Source organism: Nothobranchius furzeri, chromosome 13, assembly GCF_043380555.1.
Source record: "Nothobranchius furzeri strain GRZ-AD chromosome 13, NfurGRZ-RIMD1, whole genome shotgun sequence".
NCBI lineage: Eukaryota > Metazoa > Chordata > Actinopteri > Cyprinodontiformes > Nothobranchiidae > Nothobranchius > Nothobranchius furzeri.
Window position 1 is genome coordinate 61,837,269 of NC_091753.1, and position 25,375 is coordinate 61,862,643.

Below are 25,375 nucleotides of genomic sequence, written 5' to 3' on the forward strand. Positions count from 1 at the left end.
ATCACGCTAATGCGTTATTTTGCTTTCCGTGTTTGTTATTCAAAACGGCTGGGACAGATAAGGCATGGATGAGTCAGGAGTTACAGACATGAAACATTTTTCTGAGAAGGTGAAGAAACACGAGTCATCCCGGGCACACATGGACAACACGGTGGAGCTAGCTATGCTAGGCAGAGCTAACGTTGCCATGCAGCTCGAGGTAAGCTGTACATTACATTTCTGTAAACAAGACAATCAGAATCAGAAATCCTTGGTTGTCCCACAAACCGGGACATTTGTTTAATAACATGTTTAATGTGCAATAACTGTAAAAACTCATTTCAACACACATACTTATTATACATATTTAATCACGTAAATGTGTATTTCATGTAAATTTGTACATACATCAATCTGATTCCAGTTTACTTGTTACACTTCTGCTGCAGCAAACATATTTCCCAGCTTTTGGGACAATAAAACATTTCTGATTCTCAATGAGATCTTTTTACTTCAAATGTAAAAACATCTGATTGAGAATCAGAAATGTTTTATTGTCACAAAAACTGGGAAATATGACATTTGTAAGAGGATACTGATGACATTATTTCCTATGAAAGTGTTTCCTATGTACTTATCTGTTGTTTTTTATTTGTCATATGACAGGTTTGTGACACCATCCTGAGCGATTCTCTTTTACCAAGCACCTCGTTGCTGCCACTCTGCTACAAAGTGACTTGTTTGTGCAACACACAGCGCAGTTCCCAGATGCAGCACTGGCGACCGCTGTAGAGGCCTACCCAGGGGCGGATTTAGCAGTTTGGGGGCCCAAGGCGAACACAGACATGGGGCCCCTTACACTAAATTTTCGACAATCGGACCTTTAACTGGATTTGCGAAACTCTCCCCTCTTCTGACACGAGTTATTTTCCCTTTTATTAGTCCTCCTCTTTTTCCTGTTTTTCTCTCCCTTTGAGCGCTTTCAATATGTGCTCTGCTTTCTTCTTCCTGTCAGCGCTCCTGCGCTTTAGCCTTAGTTATTTTTTTCTATTTTCCATTTTGGTCTATGTTTTCCTCCCTTTAAACATTTTCCATTGTCTTTCCTTTTCTGCTTCCTTTTGATGTTTACAGCGAAAAACGACGTCACTTTCAGACGTGAAAATAAAATGAAGCATGCTGCTTTTTTCTCTTATTGGAGCCACTAGGATAACTCAATTTCATGCTTCTTGTTTTGACTATTGCTTTGAGTTTGTTACGAACGCTGACGCCTCTCTTCTTATTATTTGTGGTCTTATGGCACTTGGCAAACAACCATTTGGTGCATTACTGCCACCAACTGGATTGGAGTGGAATGACTATGAATCACTTCCTGTTTGTGCATCACCGTCTTAATAACCCTCTTATGACCATAATTATAACAGGGCCGCCTGGTATTTTTTTAATCTTATGGCTGTAAAATTGTAATAAAAAGTGCAAAGTGTGTGTAACTCTTCTCCTTTTATCAGAACAACCTCAGCTTTTAGTGTATGGTTTGTATTTAGAGTTTGTTTCTATTAAAGCCTTTAAAAAATCAGCTTAAAAGTGAAAAAAGCAAAAAACGGATTTGAATTTTTTACATTCATTACTGAACAGGAAGTTCAAAATTACTGGGTAAACAATTTAAACTTTGAACTGTAATGCATCTCATCTTAAAGTGTGAACTTTGGTATCTTTTTTAGCTGTTTTTAAGACCATTTATTTTTGTAAACTTTCAGACGTTTTAATCTGATGTGGTAGACCTTGAAGCAGCTTCTCTCCAGCTGCAGGCAGAGTCCTGCACACCTCACACTGCCATGGGGTGCTTCTCTTGCACACCGTGCACTGCTACACCAAAAATAGTTGAGGGTTGTTCAAATAAAAAAATAAAAAATAAAGACTGAACAAACGTTCATATCCTGGTTCACTGGAGATCTGTCCTTCTTCGTGGTCACTGTCTTCAGATATAAGCCTTCTGGGACACCTAATAGATCGTGTTGATTTTCTTTGAGGCATTTCCATAATTTCATGCTGGCTCTTATGCTGATTAGCTTCCCTGTTCCATTATCCGCTTTCACCGCGGCGCTGCACTCTGTTTCAATCAGGCTGTACAGCAGGTTTTCCCCTCGTAGCGATATTTTCCCTAACTCTGATTGCTTCATGCTATAGATCGTTGGAAACCTGCTTTTATGTACTTTTAGGAACCGTTGGCTTTATTTGAATCTGATCAGCCATTCAAAAGTTATAAAACGGAGCATTTTGGACGACAAACTCAGCACGTCTCTGAATCTGTGTTGTGATTCGTTGCGCTCCAGACAGGGAATCCTGGTGGCTACCGTAATGTATTGTATATGCATGAAAGGCCCCATGTTTAATGGGGCTTTTAAGCACTTTTGGAATTTTTATGATACCTTGAACGGTTCAGGAATTATGGTAATGAGAAGCATGTCCAATCCCGTCTGCGGCCACAGGTTGGTAATAAGGATATTGTGGCATTAGCAGAGGGGTGCCGGTGGTCAGGGCTAGGCCCCCCCGCCCCCCCCCCCCCCCCCCCCAACACAAGGGGGCCCCAGGCAGCTGCCTACCTATGCCTAATGGTAAAACCGCCTCGGGACCTACCCCATGCTGAACAAAGCTATCCCTCATCTATGAGAACCATGAGTTCAGGGCTTGCACTGGTGCACTGACTCTCTTCCAGTTTTTCATGGAGAACAATCTTCAAAGCACGTTCAGAGACTGTCACTCTTTTGAAGATTCTTGTCACCACACCCATGACCACAGCCGAATCAGAGAGGTGCTTTTCTACTTTAAAGAGGATTAAGACTTTCCTGAGGAACACCATGACACATGATGGGCTGAATGCTCTCCATGGAAAAAAAGCTTGTCACAAACATTCCTGACTTCAATAAAAAGCTCATCGAGAGCTTTGCCACTCAGAAGGACAGAAGGGCAAAATGTCTGTACACATGAGTTATCACACACACACACACACACACACACACACACACACACACACACACACACACACACACACACACACGCGCGCGCACACACACACACACACACACACACACACACACACACACACACACACACACACGCGCACACACACACACACACACACACACACACACACACACACACACACACACAAATGCATCCACTTGATCTTTGTATAAAGTTGACCTTGGCACAACACTCCAGAAATATTTAACAGTGTAAATTTCTGGCATTTTGTCTAAGTAGTGTTTACTACCATTACTGTAACAGTGACCTGCTCATAATTTTTGGTGTTCACTCAAATGATGAAATTAAACAAAATGTTTTTGTTACTTGCCTCTTGCATTGCCTATTTACCATTTATGGTCGTGTTATTTTATGTGCAATTTAATGCAGTATTTTTCAACCTTGGTCTGCAAGGCAGCGTGCCAATAGTCAGACACACCTGGATTAATCAGTTTGTCCAATGATGTAAGACAGGAAATAAAAGAGCTGTGCTTAATTCAGGAAATAGTGGAGTTGTGCACAAAGCTCAGAAAGCACAAGTTTGTTTAAAAATAAAAAAATAGCACAGCCCCACCAAAAATATTTTACACCAGCCGCCACTGCTCTTCTCCAAGCTATGGAGGACGCATGTGGAGATATAGCAGCTGATTCTTTTCATGGCTGGAATCGCCATGCTAGGAGATATTTCCCCCGCTGCTTGGCCAGGGACAACACTGCTTGTGATGTGGATGAGGCGCTGTGGCCAGACCACAACAGAAGAGAGGATGCAGCATAGTTTTCTTTTTTACTGTAACTGTATACAGTAAATTCTTCTGTTGTATGTAGTGTATGTGTGCAACTTTGTGTTGGTTGGAAATGGTATAAACATTGTGTGCAATGTTTTGTGGGAAAAATAAAATAATTTCTACCATGTATTTGTGTGTTCAGAGTGTAAAAACAATATTCTGAAATAAAAACACATGCATGTATTTACTGTCTGTAGTATAGTAGATGTAACACTGATACTTTTCACAGCAGAACACAGAACTACTGTACTCATGTAAACAGCTTCACTCTTCACCACTGAAGTGAAAACGCTTCTTTGCTCTGTTTTCCTTAAAACAAATGACAAGTTTAATTTGCCACACACACACACACACACACACACAGACACACACACACACACACACACACACACACACACACACACACACACACACACACACACACACACACTGGGACCTGCGAAACAAACTCGTTCTGGCTGATTTCTGCCTAAAATGTCATTTAAAGAACAAACATACAAACGAAAAATGTCTATAAACAGAACCGCTTTAAGCTTTTTAGGCTTCTACGGCTAGTTTTTAACAAACTTACGTTTAAAACTTCGTAGCTCTCCCCATTTTCTCTTCCTGTTGAAAATCCACAGCCGGCGCTCAAAGCATGCTGGGATAGCCTCGTTCTGTGAGGAGACAACAGACCCATCCTCGAAATGTGGGCGGAGCGAGGACGCATTTGAGGACGCGAGAATGAGTATTCTTGGAATTCGGACAGTACTCGTCACCGCGCTGTGACGTCATCGACCTCAAAATGCACTCTTACAAGCATCCTTCCCGTGGATTCAGACACACCCTGTGTCTGTGTAACCTTCCTTCCAACATGATTTAGAGATTAGACTGTTTTGTGATTATTTCTATTGGAGGGCAAGTCTGGTGCCAGCAGCCGCGGTAATTCCAGCTCCAATAGCGTATCTTAAAGTTGCAGCAGTTAAAAAGCTCGTAGTTGGATCTCGGGATCGAGCTGACGGTCCGCCGCGAGGCGAGCTACCGTCTGTCCCAGCCCCTGCCTCTCGGCGCCCCCTCGATGCTCTTAGCTGAGTGTCCCGCGGGGTCCGAAGCATTTACTTTGAAAAGATTAGAGTGTTCAAAGCAGGCCCGGTCGCCTGAATACCGCAGCTAGGAATAATGGAATAGCACTCCGGTTCTATTTTGTGTGTTTTTCTCTGAACTGGGGCCACGATTAAGATGGATGGCCGGCGGCATTCGTATTGTGCCGCTAGAGGTGAAATCCTTGTTCTATTTTGTCTAGTCTTAGCCCTTAAGCTAGCTGCTATTGAAAGGATGATTTGATCATCAGCCAATCGTGAAGAGCTTAAATGTACGCCCACCAATGGTGGGCACCCCTGTGGGTATATAAGTGGAGCAACTCCACTGTTCGCCTCCGTTATCTCTTCAAGCCAAGCTTAAGAGCTTTCTTTAAAGAGCAATTATCCAAGAACAACAGACTACTCACCAGCCATGTCCAGCGACGTCAGGACCTGCCCAGCCTACCAGACGGGCTGCATCTCCAGCGGCGACCTGCACGCCAAATGTTGGGTCTGTTTCGGAGCTCATCACGCTGGCCTGGCTTTGACCCCCCAGGCCTCGTGCCCATTTTGTTCCGCTCTGCCCATGGCTGAAAACGTCCGCCGGGTTGAATACTTCACCCCCGCCACCGCCGAGGAATTTCCGGCAGCTGACACGTACTCACTGGACAAGGCCTTACAGTTCTTCAACGTCGGCCAGGAGCCAACTGGCTCCAACCGACTGGACGATGACATCGACCGTGAGGAGTACGACGAGGCTGGCTGCCATAGCCCTTCTTCCCTCCTGGACAACATGGAGGTTGACAAGCCTTTCACAGTGGGTTCCGCAGCTCCAGTGCCTTCTTGCTCGCTGCTCCCAGCCAGCAGTTAAAGCACCGCTCCAGGAGCTACCTGCCATCATCTCCGCGGCTGCGGTCCACAAGGGGCTAGCCGTGCCAGAACCGGCTCCGCCTGAAGCAGATGATTTGGCGGGAATTTTCAGGGCAACACAAACGCGCTGTCCAGACACCATCTGGCAGCGTTTCCCCGCTGCCATGAGCTGCTGGTCCGCCGCCTTCTCCGAACCTGCAAAACTCAAGGCGCCAAATTCCACATATGCGCACATTACCACAGTTGAGGGCTTCTCCAACCAGGACTGGCCATCCGTTCCTCCACTGGAGCCGGACTTGGCCTCGCTGTTTGGCTCCAAGAACCACCTCGTTGGCCAGCGAGCAGTTCCCACTTCTAAGCATGACCATCTGCTGGCGCGGCTCACCGATCGCGCACACCAGTGCGTCTTCCAGACCGGTGCTGCAGGAAATAACATCGCCCTTCTTGCCTTTGGCATCTCCAAAATGGTGGAAAAGCTTGACGCTCCTGATGAATCGAAAACCATCATTACTAAAACTGCTGATGCCATTCTCAATCTGTGTGCTGCTGTACTCACCAGTTCTGCTCGCATTGCTGCCTGGCAGACCCTTATCCAGTGGGCCTTGTGGCTCAAGGCCCTGCCCTCCATTCCCGAGCACCTGCACAGAGATGCTGGAAGGCCCCATCACCTCTGACGTTCTGTTTGGTCCCCATCTTAGGACCGTCATCGAGAGGGCTCAGAAGATAGCTGAACAGTCAGCCATGGTGCGAGACCTGGTCCACCCCGGTCCGCCTCTCACTCCGGCCGTTCCTCCAGAGGATGGGACGAATGGCGCGGGAACTTCAGACACCCAGCTGCATCGCCTGCCCCATGGAGACGGCCTCCCGCTGAGGTGGAACTGAAGCGGGACCAGAGAGTTGGCAGCCAACGGTTTCGAAAGAGCCAGCAGACACCGTCTTGGCATTCACAGTCGCAAGAACCTCGCCGAAAGCAACCACGAAAATGACTCGTTGGGGCGAATGTGTGTGCTTCTGACTGTAATATTAACTCTGTGAATGATTTCGGTTTTGAAATAAAACCCAAAAAACGTCACATTGAGAGCACAATCCTACAGTCCTCTGCAGAATCCTCTGCCGAATCCTCTCACATTCCCCACACCAAGCACTGCAACATACCTGCATATTCAATCATGTTACACGCCCACAGCCAGCTGTATGGGTGCGCTCCATTTGTGCACCGGCCCTAGCTTCCTGCCAGGCCCAACACAGCCTGCTTCCCCCACAACGTAGGGTGGGACGGGATGTCATAGCGCTATCGCAACCACGCGCGACAGCACAGTGCACGGCTCCATCCGCTGGCACTTTGTCGTCCCCGTGCACGGGTATGGCTCCCACTCGTCCTTTATTTTTGGACACCATGCTCCACTGTGCGGATCATCCTCTTCCAGCTGTTTTACACTCGCCCTTTCAAGCGCAGCCCTCCATGGGTCGCTCCCAGTTCTCTGGTGCGAGCGACGGCGGTAAGGGCGTGAATCCAGTCCTCGTCCACGTCTTTCACGTGACCTCGAACACGCGTCCGCTGTCGGAACGCGCACAAGAACGGTGCCGCCTTTGTCACATGAGCAAATGGATATCGGACACCATTCATTACGGTCATACACTCCATTTTCAGTCCGCTCCTCCTCCCTTCAACAGGATCGTGGAGACGACATTCACGTCACAAGAACAATCTCAGGCCCTAGAGCTGGAGCTATGGGAACTTCTGTCCAAGGACGCCATTTCCCAAGTTCCTTGCAGGCAAGAGCTCTCAGGCTTCTACTCCCGCTACTTCGTAGTACCGAAGAAGTCGGGAGGAATGAGACCAATTCTCGACCTTTCCCTGTTCAACTGCTCCATAGCAGTGATGCATTTCCGCATGTTAACAATGAGGGTTTTATTTTACCTGGACGATCTGCTCCTATGTGCCCAGTCCAAGGATGAGGCATCAGAGCAAACCAGGAAGTTAATAGAGCATCTGTCAACCCTGGGGTTTTCCATAAACTGGGAAAAGAGCTCCATCCTTTCATCCCAGTCGATTATGTTTCTCGGGGTGGAGCTGAACGCCTCCCTAATGAGAGCACGTTTGTCTCCGACGAGAGCGGCAGATCTCACCACGGTGATCTCCCGTGTGCAACCCCGCAAGATCGTGGGAGCCCTGTTAGTCATGAAACTTCTGGGCATGATGGCTGCAGCCCACGCTGTGATGCCGTTAGGTTTACTGCATACGAGAGGCCTACACCGTTGGTTCATCTGCCTCCGGGTACACCCAATACGTCAGAAGAGACGTATATTGAGGGTTTCCCCTTCAGTGGGCGGGGACCTCGCTCACTGGGGAAATCCCCGAATCCCTGCATCCTCTCACACGGGGTTCCCATCGGACGTCCTACGTCACACGTGTCTATTTTTACGGATGCATCACTGTTAGGATGTGGGGGGCACGTGCTTGTCCCATACGGTGGCAGATCGCTGGCCCTCCCACACGCACGAGCACATAAGTGAGGAGTGTGATCAGACACTTTGCTGCCCTTCTCGAGAGCCGTCATGTCGAAGTTCACACAGACAACCGGGTGGCGGCAGCCTCCATAAATCGCCAGCGGGGAGTTCGATCCCTCCCCCTATTGCGCGTAGCCACAGATTTACTGTGTTGGGCACATGTCCAGCTGCTGTACATCAAAGCCACCTACATTACAGGGGTCCTGAATGTGGCAGCAGACATCCTGTCGAGAGGGGGACCCCGCGACTCCGACTGGCGTCTGCATCCCGCACTGATACCACAGATCTGGACCAAGTTTGGTCGGAACAAATCTCTGTAATTCTGGTAGCTCCCAGACGCTTCTCCGCGTCATGGTTTCCAGACCTGCAAGCGCTGGTGTCCGGCTCCCTGTGGAGGCTCCCGTGGAGGGCGGACGCCCTTCTCAGGGCAGATGGGATAATCAAACATCCTCCTGAAATAGGCCAATGGCTGTGGGTCTGGCCGCTGGGCGGTCATGCTTAGACGCTTCTGGATGTGGTCGCCACGATTCGGAGTGCACGGGTGCCTTCTACCGTCGCATCTTATGCTGCTAAATGGGCAGCTTTCCAAAAATGGTGCACAGAGCGGAATGTTCAAGTGCTCTCCTGCCAGCTGGCGGATGTCCTATCATTTCTGCAGATGCTGATGGACAGGGGCCTCGCATTCAGCACTATTAAAACATATGCTGCAGCTATCTCATCCTGTCACCAGGGTTTAGGAGATAGCTTTGTTTTCAATCATCCCCTCACAAAACGTTTTCTAAAAGGTGTCAGAAGGAACAGACCTGTGTTCCGCCCGCTAATTCCCCAGTGGGATCTAACGGTGGTTCTGCGTGGCTTATCTGGAGCCCCATTTGAGCCCTTGGACCAGGTCTCACTCAAGTTCCTGTCACTTACAACTGCCTTGCTGCTGGCACTGGCATCAGTGAAGAGAGTGAGCGACCTAACCGCCCTCTCAGTGGCTCCCGCATGCCTCAGGATCCGAGAAGATGGCGGGTCTGCTGTTTTATGGCCCAACCCAGCCTTTGTGCCCAAAAACATTAATGCTTCCTTCAAATCCAGGTCAATTTCATTGGCTGGACTTTTTCCCCCTCCCGATAATTCTGATGAGGAGGCGGCTTCCCACCTTCTCTGTCCGGTGCGTGCGCTCGCGCGATATGTGTCACGCACTTCAGGGATTCGTCGCTCACAAAGCCTGTTTGTGCACTACAGAGATTCTTCCCTTGGGCAAGCGCTATCAACCCAGCGTCTTTCACACTGGCTGTGTGACGCCATTTCACTTGCTTACACATCATCAGGGCGTGATCCTCCTGAGACACTCAGAGCTCACTCAGCCAGAGGGATTTCCTCTTCTGTGGCGCTCCACAGTGGTGTGTCGATGGAAGACATTTGTCAGGCTGCTTCATGGGCTTCCCCCTGTTCCTTTACTCGTTATTATTTACAGGATGTGTCTTCAGGATCCATCACTCATTCAGTGCTTGGACCTCAGCAGGCTGAGTGAACGCATTATGGCACCACATCAGCCCTACCTGAATGAAATTCATCCTCTTGAGGATGATATTTTAGTGGGAACCCCACTCTTCTCTCTGGCTGCCTCAGCCTTTTAAGCCCTGGGCTGAGGCTGAGCGACCCTCACTAAAAGGAGACATGTTGGGTGTGTCCATTGGTTGAGCTAACCAGTGTGGCGTAAACCCATCCAGCTGCGCATTATTCCAATAGCAGCTCGCTTAAGGGCTAAGACTAGACGAAATAGAACGTTGGTTACGTATTGTAACCCCAGATTCTATGAGTCTAGTCGCAGCCCTTAAGCCACTGGCCACACTGGTTCTGTTAGGACCAAGAGCCATCGGAGGCGAACAGTGGAGTCGCTCCACTTATATACCCACAAGGGGTGCCCACCATTGGTGGGCGTACATTTAAGTTCTTCATGATTGGCTGATGCTGAGATCACCCTTCCAATAGCAGCTAGCTTAAGGGCTAAGACTAGACGAAATAGAATCTGGGGTTACAATACGTAACCAACGTTCTCTTTTCTTTGTGAAGGGCAGGGCGCCCTGGAATGGGTTCGCCCCGAGAGAGGGGCCCGTGCCCTGGAAAGCGTCGTGGTTCCGGCGGCGTCCGGTGAGCTCTCGCTGGCCCTTGAAAATCTGAGGGAGAGGGTGTAAATCTCGCGCCAGGCCGTACCCATATCTGCAGCAGGTCTCCAAGGTGAACAGCCTCTGGCGTCTTAGAAGAAGGGAGATAAGGGAAGTCGGCAAATCACTTTTAAAACCATCCTTTTAAACCACAGAAATGCACCACGAGTTCTTAAATTTACACTGGCATTATTCCATCATTTAACCCCCACCGCAGATTTACATTTATAGACATCATACTTTGTTTCTATAGTAGAAAAAAACCTTTGTGTGCTTAGTGGAAATAACTTTAATTTAGCTTTATACATTATTTGGATTATTTTATAGTTATTATACGAAATAATAAAATTTCATGACATGCAATTTTACAAACAATGGATGTGCATGTGCTAAATAATCTGCCTTATTAATAATATGCATTGCACGTTTTTGTAAGAGAACTATTGCATTAACTAATATTTGATTAGTCCTTTAAACCTATTCAGGTATTAAAAACCTTTGATTACGGTCTCAATCCCATAAAGCACCTCTGCGATGTTCTTACATCCCAAATGCAACGACACATGAATATTAACCTCTGTAGTTCTGACTAGCTGTGACCAATACGTTAGGACACAGAGGTGGGGGTCAGGCGCCTCCACTCTCATGTGCCTGTGAATTTGAGGAACCAGGCTTTCTGACAAGTGTGAAATTTGTGTGAGGCTAGTGAAGTGGAAAAGAAAGGACCATCAACAGCTCCAAATGAAACACTGGTACCATACAGGCCTGTGAACCTGTAACAGAAAGGGACAGTGGCAGTAAACAAGGGCGGTCAGCAGGAAAATTAGCCATACACTCCTGTGTGAGAGGCTTTCAGACGTGCATCATGACCTAGCAATTGTTGATTCCCCTCATGCACACATGGTTTAAGCGGGAGAGAGGGATGATAGCATAGATCGATGTTAGAAACAAACAAGATGGTTGTGTTTATTTTAGCTAAAACATCTAACAGTCGTGCAAATAGAGGCGTCTTTTTGGGAGAAAATCTGGAAGCGTATCTGCAGTGACTAAAATAGATGAGAGTAAATAGTCTGCATATAGAAACGTGTGATGCAACACCAGTGGAGAAACAGAAGGCAGAAAGTACATTTCACCCTTTTTCGTTATAAAGGCAACATGTCAGCAGGGAGGCTTCTGCCTTATCAGAGCTTCAGACAAAACCACAGCAGCACACCTGACAATTTCCCAACTCATGGGAGATAACTGACAGCAGACAACTGCTGATTCAATCCCAGATGGCTACGCAATCTTGCACCCCCAAGTCCCTCATCTTTTTTGTGACAGGGTGCCACACCAAGTGAAGATAACAAAAACGGGAAAGACGGAGCCGGGCTCTCTGCTGTGGTGTGGAGATACATTTCTCTCAACAATATTTCATTTCAATCAGAGAGAAAAGAAGAACAGAGCAACCAAAACCAGAGAAAATCAAGGAATCGTGTCGGTTACACGAGCTCTGACGATGTAGGTTAAATGAGCGTCTGCAGCAGAAGTGGGAGGAAATGAGAACCTGATGTTATTCTGATGACTGTCCTAATAATGACCAGCAATCTTCTTAAGTAGCTGTTTCACTTAGATAGATTAAACACAGATGACAAGTTACAACAGTGAATTATGTTTGCTTTTTAAATCATGTTTAGTATTTTCTTTCTATCCGATGCAGAAACTAAAAGTCTTCGTTGATGTGTTACAGAACATTTTCAACACCTTTATGTGATCCCACCATGGTAACTGCACACTCTGCAGCCCTAATTCACACCATCTTCACAAAGGTACTATAAAACCTGCCAAGAGGCAAACTGATGCCTGACATCAGCGATCAACTTCACTCGGTTCATCTTTAAAACACCAAATCACAACAAGAGTCATCTCAAGGTGCTTCACAGACTAAACATGCCAGCTGACCCTACTTACCAGTGAGTTCATCTCAGGTGAAAGGTTCCTACGTAAGGAAACCCAACAGATTGCATTGAGTCACTATAGTCTTTATGTTGTTCGGAACAGAGAAATCAGGCAGAAATCCTCTCAAGCAAAGCGTCATTGTTACAGAACCCTGACCGAGATTTATAAAAGTAGTGTGAACGGTTCAAGGAATGTAATAAATCAAGCAATGGTCAGAAGATTAATGCTGGAGCTTTTCCAGATTATGTGATAAAGATTGATGAGACCAACATGATGGCAAAATTCAATGTGTTCAATGCTTTTTTTGTCAACATTGGGCCCAGGTGGTACTTGAACTTCTACATGGCAATGGCAACTACTGAGGATGAAAGCATAACGACAGTTAATGCTTGTAAAAAATAAAGAAACACAGCTGCTACTGTGCCAGAGCCAGGAGGTTGTATAGATGAGCCCAAAGACCCCGCCGGCAGCCGCTCACACCAGGGTAGATGCAACCCAGAGCCTCCGACCTGAAACCTTAGGGCGCCATGGCAGAGACCCAACAGAGCTCACGGGTTCAGGCTGCACAGGTTCTACAGGAGGGCTGCTGATCTTACTGGCCTCATACTAGCTAAGTGGCTTAAGCTGTCTACTGGTTTTCAGATTTCCACACCTCCCCTCTAAAGCTACTAAATTACCACATTTATTACAAGTATGGTTATCAGTAAAGCAGGCAGCATGACTGAACATCTCACAGCAATCAGACTCAGTCAGAAACAGAGACACAGCGTAGCTATAATGGTTTAAACCATAAACTTTACAAAATCTCATGAAAATACAGATTCATCACTGGTGTCTGACTTCCGGATCATTATGTAAGCTTGGTATTTCTTGTGTTTTTGTTCCAAACCCACTGAAGAAACATGATGACTGTTGAAGATGATCTGGAACATGAACATATGTTTATGAAAGTGCTTTAATCTCTTTTTTTTGTCTTTTTATGGAAATCTGGTGTTTTTATGATCCCGTCTACACTTTGTTCCTAGCTGTGGTTCAGATTCGCTCAGATTAAATCAGTATCATGTTCATCCAGGAGACTGGGAGCTGATCCCTCACTGGGAAAAGACACCATTTACAGGATAAATCAGTATAAAATAATGCATTTGACCATAACCCACAATCATCTGTAGTTAAAACAGACACGCTGCATATTCATGCTTGATGATGAATAACCACCTAGCTAATAAACATTTGGTAATTGCTTTGCATCCCATTTGGCTGAAGCTAACGGAACAACGGGCATTTTGCATTCACACGACACTGCGGCGCTTCATCAGCAGCGACAACTTTCTTAATTCACGCCAGCAAAGTTTTGGGTCTACCTCAAGAAAGCAAACACAATTACCAAATCAATCATGTCCCACTGATTAGTCCTGATGCATCACTGCTGAGCTCTGTGGCCAAACATGAAATCAATGGGCTTGTTTGTGCACAGCGCTGACTTGCAGCCCCTGATTGGCAGTTTGTAGTCCCGGCAGGTGCAGATCCTTGGCCTCCGTTTCCTGCCTGACTGACAGGTGGGTGTGTAAAACCAAACTCTGGCTTTAACACTTGTTAGAGGAGACAAACCTGAATCCCTGAAGCCCCGTAGAGTGTTTTTTATGAGGAAAGAAACCGTGCATGAATTATAATAAGAGGTCATAAAACCGTGCCTTAACATTAGGATTCACTTAAGACTTTTATGCTGTTAGACAGGGAGAACCAGTGATGCACGTCTCTGTTTTTTACAGTAACAAGGGGTTTGCTTTGCTCACGAGCTAATTTATGAGCTTCTGGTGCAAAACATCAGCTAATAAAACACCACGGAGGAGGACAGCACCTCAGGGTGACACTAGTGAGGAAAGAATATCTCTAGACAGCGGGAAAAAACCTCAAGCACCGACAGCAGATACGTGATTATACAATCTTAAACGTGCCTCCTACAAATGCTGACAGATTAATATTATAAAAGTAGTATTGGGATTTTTGCAGATGATCTGTAACTTCAGCGCTGCAAACCCACCTAAAGCAGCATGATCAGAATGTCCCTGCCTCCCTTCACTCGGTACTTTTTACATCTCAAACACCAACTTTAGGACTCGTTGAAGCAAAGTCAAGGAAAGAAAAATAAAAGCAGTTTGTTGGCGAAGAGCTGGAGACACAAAACTGTTAGCTGGGAGACTTTAATAACATGACAGCTGTCTGTCCAGGTCCCACGGAGCATATGATGAACAAGTGAAAGTAACAGAGGTAATGTTGTCTTGTCCTGAGACCTGAGCTTTTGTTTGCATCCTGAATTTTCCCAGTTTTGGACCTATAGTGAACATAAAACACAAACATTAGTTCTGATGTAAATCTATAAAGAATTTGCTTTCATTTGATCATTAAAAGAACAAGTCTGTGTTACACAGAGTAAGATGTAACACAAGAAGCCAACATCCTAATTAAGGGCTGCAATTTGATGTCATCTCCATCCCATCGCAAAGTTCACCTCACTGTCTGACACAGAAACTGAGACGAAGTCCTGACTCGTCTTTTTAATCTGGACATTAAAGAAAAACAATAAAACTAGAGGATGAAAGCTCCTTTTCTCCATAGCCCTGGATTTGCTGTTAATCACTTAAATCACCAGCTTCAACATGAGTGTAGGTGTACTGCACTAGCTCCATGAAAGGGCTCAGACATCTACCACGGCTTCATGTCATTAACAGAACCAATGCTGCTCATGTTTGTCCAAGTGAGAGCGGGAAACAGAACCCAGAACAACAAACACTTCTCATCTCCAAAGACACGTCTGAAAGAAGGACAGAGGCGCGGTACAATGTGAACGAAGGACAGCAGTGGATTACTGATAGCCTGAATAAATAATTCAGTCGGCAGCATCAGCAAAACTGATTTTTATAAAGTCTCGGGAGACAAGGTGACACTGGCCAGGAAAAACTACTGTTCCCTTCATATATGGAAAAGGTATTTCAAGTACCTGGGTATTTTATTTTCAATCGAAGTTTGGTCAGCGACTGCCATAAAGGATTTTCAAATTCAATCTCAAAATGTAAAATTATTAGAGTCTAAACTACAACTTGTCTTCTGATGGGTTTGAGGACTCTGGAACCTTTTGATCCATGATCGACCTACAGCCATGTAAAACTAAAACAAGTAATGTAACGGCTGCTGCGTGAGACATCTTAGACCACAGGAAATGATAGAGTTTCTAACGAATGCACAGTAAGCTGACCGTCCTACTTTAATTACTCATTCTAGATGGACTCCAGACTGCAGAACGAAATATAAATCCCTTCTCTTCGACCTAAATGATCCTAACGTCACCTTGGTGGGTGCCTTCCACTTGATGCTCAGAATGCCTTGATGAATATTATGTGAGTTTGTTTTTGTTGGCCCTCTGCTTCCATCCGTCCACATCAAACCTAGCGGCACTAATTCCATCAGACATGGTGCAGACACTAAATATGGGTGAAGGAGAAACCAATTAGATTTTAACATGAGACCATATTAATATACATACATATATATACATATATATATATATATATATATATATATATATATATATATATATATATATATATATATGTATATATATGTATATGTGTGTGTGTGTGTGTGTGTGTGTGTGTGTGTGTGTGTGTGCGTGTGTGTGTCAGACAGGGTTAAAAAAAATATGATCGACCTTTTTCCCCATCACTTTCATTTTTATGTTTATGTATTATGTATTTTTGAAATAGTAATTAATAAACATTCGATACCATTACAATTTCCTTTGATTTCATTTTAAATAAATATTTAGAGTGCCCAGGTAGCACATGAACAATGCAGTTTAACAGTTTTCTTAAAGTAGGAACGTTTAACCTGTGCGGCCAGAGCGCTCTCCTTCCTTCTGCTCTGCGTAAACCTGAGCTGATCACCTACTTGTGCGTAATCACATGTCTATAGGGGACAAGATATAGCCATGAGGTTCACTTTTACCTCAGACCGACTCATTGCTGTTTTATGGTGTGGCTGAATCTGCGATCCGCTGCCACGCGGACCGGAATAACAAATGCTGCAGTAACATGAGTTCAGGTTCGGAGTCACTGGCTGGAGCGGACCCGACTTTAATACGTCATCCCAAAATAGAAGCTAATATCTTAATTTGACCTGGAATGTGTAGCGTGTTAAACTACATACTAGAATCAACACTGTTTGCTATCGGTTGTTAGATTCTGAGAAAAAATTCAAACGAGTTAACAATGAAGCTTCTATTATATATAAATATCTACGATATTATATATTCGATAGAAGTTCATATGCCAACGAGCTTGGTCTAATTTTAATCCAAAGATTAATGTTTAATTTAAGATCATTAAATTTAATGGCAAAAGTTTATTTATTTAATCAGAAGTTAAAGGAATCTTTGCTTTTTCAATAACCAGAAATACACACCATTCTGTGTTTCATTTCAAGGAGAGAGTCAAGTTTTTAAAGTTAAGAATTTATTACTAACACTTTAAAAAAATGACCATTTGAAATGACAATTCAGAAATGACAATTTTTAACAGACGATTTGATATCAAAACTTGTTTTGAAGGCAAACCTGTGGCTGAAAGAAAGCTAAATTGAAAATGCGAGTTTTGGGTGCGTGAAGGAATATCAGAAGGTTTCTTCCAGAGAGAGAAGCGTGTTCTGGGTTGGAATGATGTTTTGCAGCTAACTGAGTCGTTTCTTAGGAAGAAATGTTTAATTGACATAAAACAAGCAGCTAATACGTCTTAATCTAAACTCCAATCTGCTTCAAGGAGATTTTTCTTAACTAGCATTTCAAAGTGAAACGGTGGGTGTGTTAATGCTTCTCACTGCACCGCTGCCCTCCACACTGGAACAGGCCGGTCTGGTTTAGAATAAGGAACCCATACTGCACACACACATATACACACAGCAGGATAATGGAGGCATTAGAGTGAGCGATGGGCCATGTCGTCTCCTCCACTTCATCACCTGCCCATCTCAGAGACATCTTCATTTGCTCTGCAACACTCACACACACACCATGCAGGAAAACACAGGGAGGAGAGAGAAAACCTGCAAAGGGAGGATGTTCATCCTCTGTTTCTACAACTGTTACTTACATTATGAACTTGTTAGTCATTTTTAGCAGCTCAGCAAAACCACGCTGACTCGTCACTTTCAACCCACCCTCCAGACTCAAAGCCATGAGGAGACGTTGGATTTTCAACAGTTTCTGAAATAAGAAACTCTTCTCCACAAGTCAGCTTTCTTGTTAGAAACCCCCCAAATAAGGCCGACTCGTATTAAACAGTCAGATTATATTCAATTCAATTTCAATTCAAGTTTATTTATAAGAGAAGGGTATGGCTGCAGACCCAGAGACCGCAGATTCAGGCTTGTACTTGGAGCTCCTTCCATCTCCTGCGCATCTTTGGGGGGCAGATCTGTGGTCCCTCACACTCTCTATTGGACGCTCCTATAGAGAAACCTTACATAAACAAGCGCGTGTACACACACAGGTGCTCACATGGTGCTCGCATAAGTATGGGCTTGGGCACGTTCAACACATGTCTTAAGGCTGTGGTTGGCACTTAATGCACTGTGATTTATTATCGTGTGATTGTTCAGTTAAACAATGTTGATTTTATATTTCACCATCAGGTTGACGCAGTGATTGTTTGCTTCTGTTGTATTGATGTGTGTCCCTCTTCTGCAGGTCTAGAAGCAGACTCTTGTTCATCATTGTTTATTTTTGTGGAACCCCCCGACCCCCCACCCCCCCACCCCTTTGTCTTTTCCTTTCTCTTTCACCTCTGTCTCCGTGTCTGGTCGGAATTACAAAACATTCAACAACAATAACAATAAAGTTTTAAGTATCAGGCGTGACATTGAAAGCAGACGCTTTGATGCTCCACCTGAGAGTAAATCTGTAAGGCTTGTCACCAGCATTCAGACATCAGTTCTGCTTGCTTCACAGCCAGACAGGACACAAAAAAAATGAGAAACCCCCCAAATAAGGCCGACTCGTATTTCACAGTCAGATTATATTCAATTCAATTTCAATTCAAGTTTATTTATATGTGAAGGGTATCGCTGCAGACCCGGAGACCGCAGATCCAGGCCGACCGCAGATCCAGGCCAACTGCAGATTCAGGCCAACTGCAGATTCAGGCCGACTGCAGATTCAGGCTTGTACTGTTTTTGGCACAGCGCCGCCCACTGTTTGGTAGCAGACGAAGATGGAGTACGATCGGAGACTAAGTACTGCACGAAGATAACAGTATTTGTTTAATTTGTTGTTTAATGAAACTAGCATGTTTACCAACTAAATTTCTAAACAAAATGTAATCCTCGAGGTACATTTGACGAGGAAAATAAAGTTTTCTTGTGATGAGTTGAAAAGGACTTTACGCTGTTGTAGCGTTATGGTTTAAGCTCTTTTATGAAAGAGGAACCATTCTACATATTAATTTGTGATATTAATTTTATTAAATTAATAACCAAATTGTATAGTTTTAAGAAGACTCAAAGGTTGTTTTCATCGATAAACTGACGATAATATCCACGTGTCTGTGTTTCAGTTCAATGAAGAAACAAGTTTGGAAGTTAAAAGTTTTAATTCCTCAAATTAAACTAATGATTTTGAAATGACAAACCTGGAAATGACAATCAACATTGGCAACTTTGTTGAACAATCTTTAACAGTTGATATTGTAAACTTGCACAAATAGACCTTGTGATGAGTGTGTGAAGATTGAACATGAGGTGAGATGAAGGCATGTGTGTGTGTGTGTGCGTTTGATTTTGCTTCAGGAAGAAACAGGTGTCTGGGTGAAGTGATGGTTTGGATAAACTTAGGTCTTATCCGAAAAATTACATCAAACGCTATCTACCGTGTTCTGCCTCACCTAAAGTCGGACCCTCTTTTAGATCCGGGACACCAGAGGATGGTGATGTTTCATCCAGGTGACACCAGCGGCTGGCAGAGGAGACGGAGATGCTCGCGGCCCGGTCCAGAGATGCCCGCGGTACACGTCGATGGAAAAACGTTTGCAGAGGTGTTTTCTTAAGTTTAATTCACTCAGAAAATCAAAGACTCTGGACAAGTCTGCGTTAGCGATTGTAATTCAGCTATTCCTGTCTGTCTTGGCAGGAACAGCGTGAGGGGGGGTAGGGGGTGGGGGGGGGGTGGGGGGGTTGATGAGCAGATAGGCTCCGTCCCCCCTTTAGCGTTTATTCAGGTCTTCTCTCTTTCGTTGTCAAACACGAACTGAACCAAGAAGTGAAACTTACCAAAAGCCTTTCTCTTCTCAAAGCAAACGTGTGCGTCAGCAAATGTGTTTTGGAGTTTACTGTGAGAATCTGTGTGTGGGTGTGTTTGAGTGTGTGTGTGCTTGAGTGTGTGTGAAGGTCGTTAACAAACATCCTCAAACATTATTTAACTAAGTATGGATTCATTAATCCATTATAATTACCCAAAGCATAAGAATCATTCATTTGATTAAAACACATTTATAATGAGCAAATTGATAATAATGATTCTTTTAACAACTTAAAATAAAGGAAAGGAAGTTTGTTATGTTATGACTACTTTTCCATGAGAACACATCTTCTGGCAGACTGCAGGTGTTCAGATGTTATGGTTTCCAGCAGACTCTTGCAGACTTCATGTCTGCAAAGGTCTCAATCTGTGGGTGAAAGTTCTCAGCGACCCAGCTTTGACCCAGCCGAGTCAAATGACCTTTGTGACAGAAAACCCATATTTCCTCACGCTACACTGTTTAATCACCACGTGTAGGCTAAGCTAGGAGCTAATTATGCTTACAGTAAAGAAATGGTCTGAATTGCACATTTAGTTATATTATGCTGTCCATACTTTTTACAAATTAAATTAATTGTGTTATTACATTTATTGTGCATGACTTCATAAAAAACTTTATAGGCCAACATTTTCATTAAAGTATGAATAGTCCTCAATTTGGGAAAGAAACAAAGTCGTTGGTTTATTTCAAAGACTATAGAAAGGTTTATTTTACGCTGACGGTAATTTTTTCACATCTATGTTAATATTTAATGCAAAGACACATCCATACATTTATATTGGTCAAAGTGGTATGGGTGTGGCGATTCATGTGTTGGTATTTGTCGGCTCAGCACGGAATGCTTGGTTTGACGTAAGGAGGTCCTACTCGGACGTGTAACTGTGTGGCACACATTCGCAATTAGCCAGCAACATGTGTCCAAATTTATTGGCTCCATCAATCGAAGGACTCCGGTCCATAGAGAGCTGTTGATACCAGACACCGGGTCCTTCGTTGACCGAGATATATCGTAAGTTAACAGCTGTGAAATTGGACAGTCTTGTGTGGCATATGTCCTGCCGTCTAGCAACCATGACTACGCCAAATAGACACTAAACTTAGCAGTTCTTTCTGCTCCATTGTCCGTGAGAGGAAGTTTTCTACAGCTAGTACCAAAAAAATACAATTTCTTGCAAAACCAAACATAAAATAAATTGGAGCAATGAATGAACACGAACAAATGCAATAAGCTGGAACTCGTAATTCTGAAAAACTTAAGGAAATACAGAGAGTTAATTTAAGATAGAAAAGATTTGGAAGTATTTTTTTTATATTTAAATGTCATTAAAGCTGTACTTGTTTACACAAAATAAAACATTTTTTTCTGACTTTATTCCCCCACTAACCCAACAGGGCTGGATTTTTTACTGAACCGGACTTATACTTTATGGTCAATATGTAATGATTTTATTCTGTGCAAAAAGGAATACTGACTGACCATGCTCTGTGTTTTTCAGATTCACATTACAATCCAGAGAGGTCCACCTGTGACTCAGTTGGAGCGATACAGTACCTGCTGCACAAACGACCACTGCCCCTTTTGCAGCTCAAGCCTTTTTAAACCAACTACCCTCAGCGAATGCAAGACACATTAGTCACGTCACCCTAAATGGGCGGTTTTTCATGAAGGTAAAGTTTGAAACATACTTCTGGTTCCTGTTTATGTAAGAGTTGCTGCAACTTCATATTTTCTTACATACCGGTAATTATGTACAAAAACCTAAAAAAGTAAAGTGTTCATTTCTATTTCTATGTTTATATGTTTAAGGTTATACCTTTCACAGGTATAAGTGTCTGTGTTGCGCATATTTTGATGAGTGTACAATTTAAAGAAAAGTGTTTGATTTCAGCTGTGTGCTTAACATTTTTCTTTTCTCTGCAGACCCCACCTCCACCTCACACACACCATGGCATACCTCAATAAAACATGAAACACTATTCCAGAGTCTCATAATTGTTTGTTTCCTATTTCCACAACAAAAATGAGAAATAGACACCGCATATCAGGTATTTCAAATTAAATGTTTTCCAGTTTATAGAAGAAAACCAAAAACATAATGGACCATCCAAAGGACCAGTAATATGCAGCTGTGTTTTAAGTAAAGTTTTACTTTAAGAAAATGTATTAAATTCATCATTGGAACGTTCCACAGCTTTCTGCATTGAATTAATGAGCCACATGTGTTTTGGTCCATCAAGGTGTTACGGAGTGGATGATCTAAGGATGTCCAGAACCAGGAAAGTTGGGAAAAGGGTGTTTTTTGTTTTTGTTTCCACAAACTTCAATTAAATAAATATGATAAAAGCTTTTATTATTAAAAGTTACTCAGGAGTTATCAAATTTGTATTCTGAGAGCTATTTCACTGAAGCTTTAACAACAAATAAACTATTCACAGTTCCCGTCACATTGTTATTTAGAACTGTTAAACAGTAGAAGATTGAATCTGCAGCAGGCGTGAATCTGCGGTGTCCAAGTCTGCAGCCTTGAATCTGCAGTTAATCTTTGTTGAACAAAAATTTCGATTCCAGACCTGTATAATTATAAGAAATCAGTTCTGGATTACATCTCATGTGTGTATGAAACCAAGCTGAAAGGCCGAGAGAAAAGGTCGTGTGTGTGTGGGTCAGTGACTTGGCTGGAGCCTCCTGATCTCCTGATGTCGTGAATAATGGATGTGCCTTCACTACTCTGCCATGGTTAGGTAATGAATGCTGTAGATGTGACCTGTACTGAGACTAGAATGTTGTCTTGGACCTCTAAAGATACAGAGGAGACCCATAGTCTGGGAAAAGTTTATGGCTGGCTTAAGCAGACCCCTGGGTGGGAGAAGAAAAGGGAGCCCCCCCCCCCCCCCCCCCCCCCCCCCCCGCCGCTGACTGATGAAGAGATGAGGTAATCCCTGAAGAACACCAAGATGAGTCGGCAAGAGACGCTGGGAGGAGTTACAAGTGGACCGGACAGTGTGCTTCATGAAGCGGGAAGAGTTACCATGGAGACGAACAGGAGACAAGAAGGAGGGGGGAGCTGAGAGATAAAAAGTGGGGCCCGAGAGTTTGGGAGGAGTTCGGTGCGAGTTCTGTTGAGCTCTGTGTATTTTTGTGTCTTTACCTGCTGCGTCGGGGTGATTCTGTCTGGATGAATCGTTTTTCATCCTCTTTGAATAAAAACCTTGGTTTCTTATTGTGAGAAACTAGAAGGACAACTGTGTCTGGGGGCGTCCGCTGGTGTCGAGTAACCGGGAAAGGTGAGAAGCTGGTAACTTTTTATCCCACTCCAAGGGGTTTAGACGAGTCATTTTAAAGTCTTTAACCTGAGCATACATAAGCCACAGGTGACTGAAGGTGTGTTTGTGTTTGAACTGAGTCTTCCTTTGAGCTGCAAGCAGTTTGTGTTGCCAGAATCAGAGTCTAGGTTATTGGTGATTGCTAATCAGCTCCTACAGTATGCAGGCAGTTTAAAGAGCGGCTGAATACCACGCTCACGCACAAATAGAAATACAAGTCAGCCCTGAGACGTAACATCTGGTAAAGAGTTAGGCTAGCTTGGGAAGATGGCTTGTAACAGTCTTGAACCTGCAGTTGCAGTTACATGTTCGTCCTTTAGAGGGCACTGTCTCAAAACAGTACAGGCCTGAATCTGCGGTCTCCGGGTCTGCAGCAATATACTATTGATTTATATAGAGCCAAATGACGACAAGAGTCGTCTCAAGGCCAACACATTCTCACACCCTAAGCGTCGAAAAATAACGCGTGAGCAAGCGTCAAACTATGACCATCAGGGTGCCCCAGCGCATCGGGAGAGGACGCGCTGTGCCAGAGCGTCAGTATCCGACGCCTGTGGTGAGATGGACATTTGAACGATTTGTGACCTACTTAATCTGCCCCTCACCCCCATTCTAACCTTAACCAGCTTGCGCATGCAAAGCTTAATTGAAAATTACTGAGTTAAGGTTAGGATGGGGGTGAGGGGAAGGTTAAATCGCTAGCGGTTCCAGGCGAAATGTCCGTGTCCCTGCGCATCCTCTCCCGACGTGCTGGGGCACCCTGATCGTCATAGTTTGACTTGTGACTTGGTCACCCGTGCCATTTTTCAATGCTTAGGGTGTGAGAATGTGTTGTCAGGGCACTTCACATGATAAAGCATTCCAGTACAGGTCAGTTCATTAAGCCAGTGAGACCTGGTTGAGTTTGGATGCTCCTGTTCTCACGGAGGCCTCCCCACCAAACTTTAACTTTATTTATTCTACCAGGAATGGGAAAAGGGGAGGTGGAACAGCTTTTATGTGTTCTTCTACCCTTTCTGCAAAACCTGTTTTATTTCATAATTTTAACACTTTTGAATGTAGAGCAGCTGTTTTTAACATTCCTCAGATTTTAAGTGTTACAGTTTATAGGCCTCCGAAGCACAGCGCACTTTTTATTCAAGAATTTCCAGAGTTTTTATCATTTCTGCACAACTCCTTCGATAGGATTACTTTAGCTGGTGATTTTAATCTACATGTAGATAACCTTTTACACCCTTTTACCAAAGAATTTTACACATCTTGAACTATATGTATTTTATTCAACATGTCGCACAGCTGACTCACGACACACCCTGGACTTGGTCATCACGTATGGCCTGTCCACCGGTGTGTCCTCTGTCAAGCATTTAGCAATCTCTGATCATTTCTGTGTGTTTTTAACATCATCAGTATAATTCAGCAGGAGACCTCTGTGAGAACTGTAATGAAACACCATCTAACCCCTGAAGTGACTGCTGGTTTTCTGGAAGCTTTTAAAAAGATCCCTCCTATTAACTCAGCTGCCCCCCGAGGATCTTATTCTTGACTATTTTAACAGTGGACTTAAATCTACTCTGGACTTGCTCGCCCCATCCAAAATCAAAAAACTAAAGTCAAATCATACATCTCCTTGGAGAAATGAAAAACTAAAGCAGCTAAAGAGAACCTGCAGGGTGGCAGAGAGGAGATGGAGGAAACACAAGACCACAATAAATAAGCAAATATATAAAGAACAGTTAAAATCATACAATAAAGCAGTTAGAGACTCCAGAAAAAATTACTTTTCCAAAATCATTACAGAAAACAGAATTAATTCTAAAATACTTTTTTCTACAATTGCTAATATTTTAAATAGTGATTCTAATTCTTCCCAGAAACCCCCTCAGACACTCTTTGTGAGGAGTTTGCAGCCCACTTCAGAGGGAAGGTAGACACCATCAGATGTAACATTCATCCTCCCAAAGCAATCCTGCTTCAGATCTGTCTGAGTGTGTGTCTACCTGAGGAAACACTGGACAGTTTTGTCTCGGTTGAAGCTGAGATTCTTGATAGTTTTCTCCTCAGTGAACCCACCACGTGTGTTCTGGATCCTATTCCCACAAGTATTTTTAAACAACTGTATGATTCTTTTAAAGATGATGTTTTAACTCTGATGAATTGCTCGCTTCAGACGGGGGTCTGTCCTGCTGCTTTTAACGGGCGGTGGTGAGACCCCCTGTTGAAGAAGAGCAATTTAGATTTGAATGATTTCAACAACTTCCGACCAGTGTCCAACTTGTAGTGATGGGAATTCTGGCTCTTTTTAGAGAGCCGGCTCTTTTGGCTCCCAAGTGGCTCCTCAGATTTTCTGTTGCGTAGAGTCCATTTATAACCAAAATAATGCAAAACTACAT

The 25,375-nt window shown here is 44.1% G+C and overlaps 3 protein-coding genes across 10 annotated transcripts in view; 1 reads left to right on the forward strand and 2 right to left on the reverse strand.

The window, feature by feature from the left end:
- sez6b (seizure related 6 homolog b) overlaps positions 1–25,375 on the reverse strand; it is a 208,132-nt gene that overhangs the window by 162,883 nt on the left and 19,874 nt on the right. The window lies entirely within an intron of this gene.
- LOC129154563 (uncharacterized) lies at positions 5,520–8,629 on the reverse strand. Its single transcript, XM_054734276.2, has 2 exons — positions 6,270–8,629; positions 5,520–6,199 (listed from the first exon to the last, which is right to left on the reverse strand). The coding sequence occupies exons 1-2, from the start codon at positions 6,418–6,420 to the stop codon at positions 5,520–5,522; spliced, it is 831 nt and encodes a 276-aa protein (XP_054590251.2). The 5' UTR covers positions 6,421–8,629.
- The window catches only part of pipox (pipecolic acid oxidase), an 83,706-nt gene continuing 80,980 nt past the window's right edge, over positions 22,650–25,375 (forward strand). For both annotated transcript variants that reach the window (XM_070543742.1, XM_070543743.1), the window contains exon 1: positions 22,650–22,943. The gene's annotated coding sequence lies outside the window, so the exon portion shown is untranslated. The remainder of the gene's footprint in view (positions 22,944–25,375) is intronic.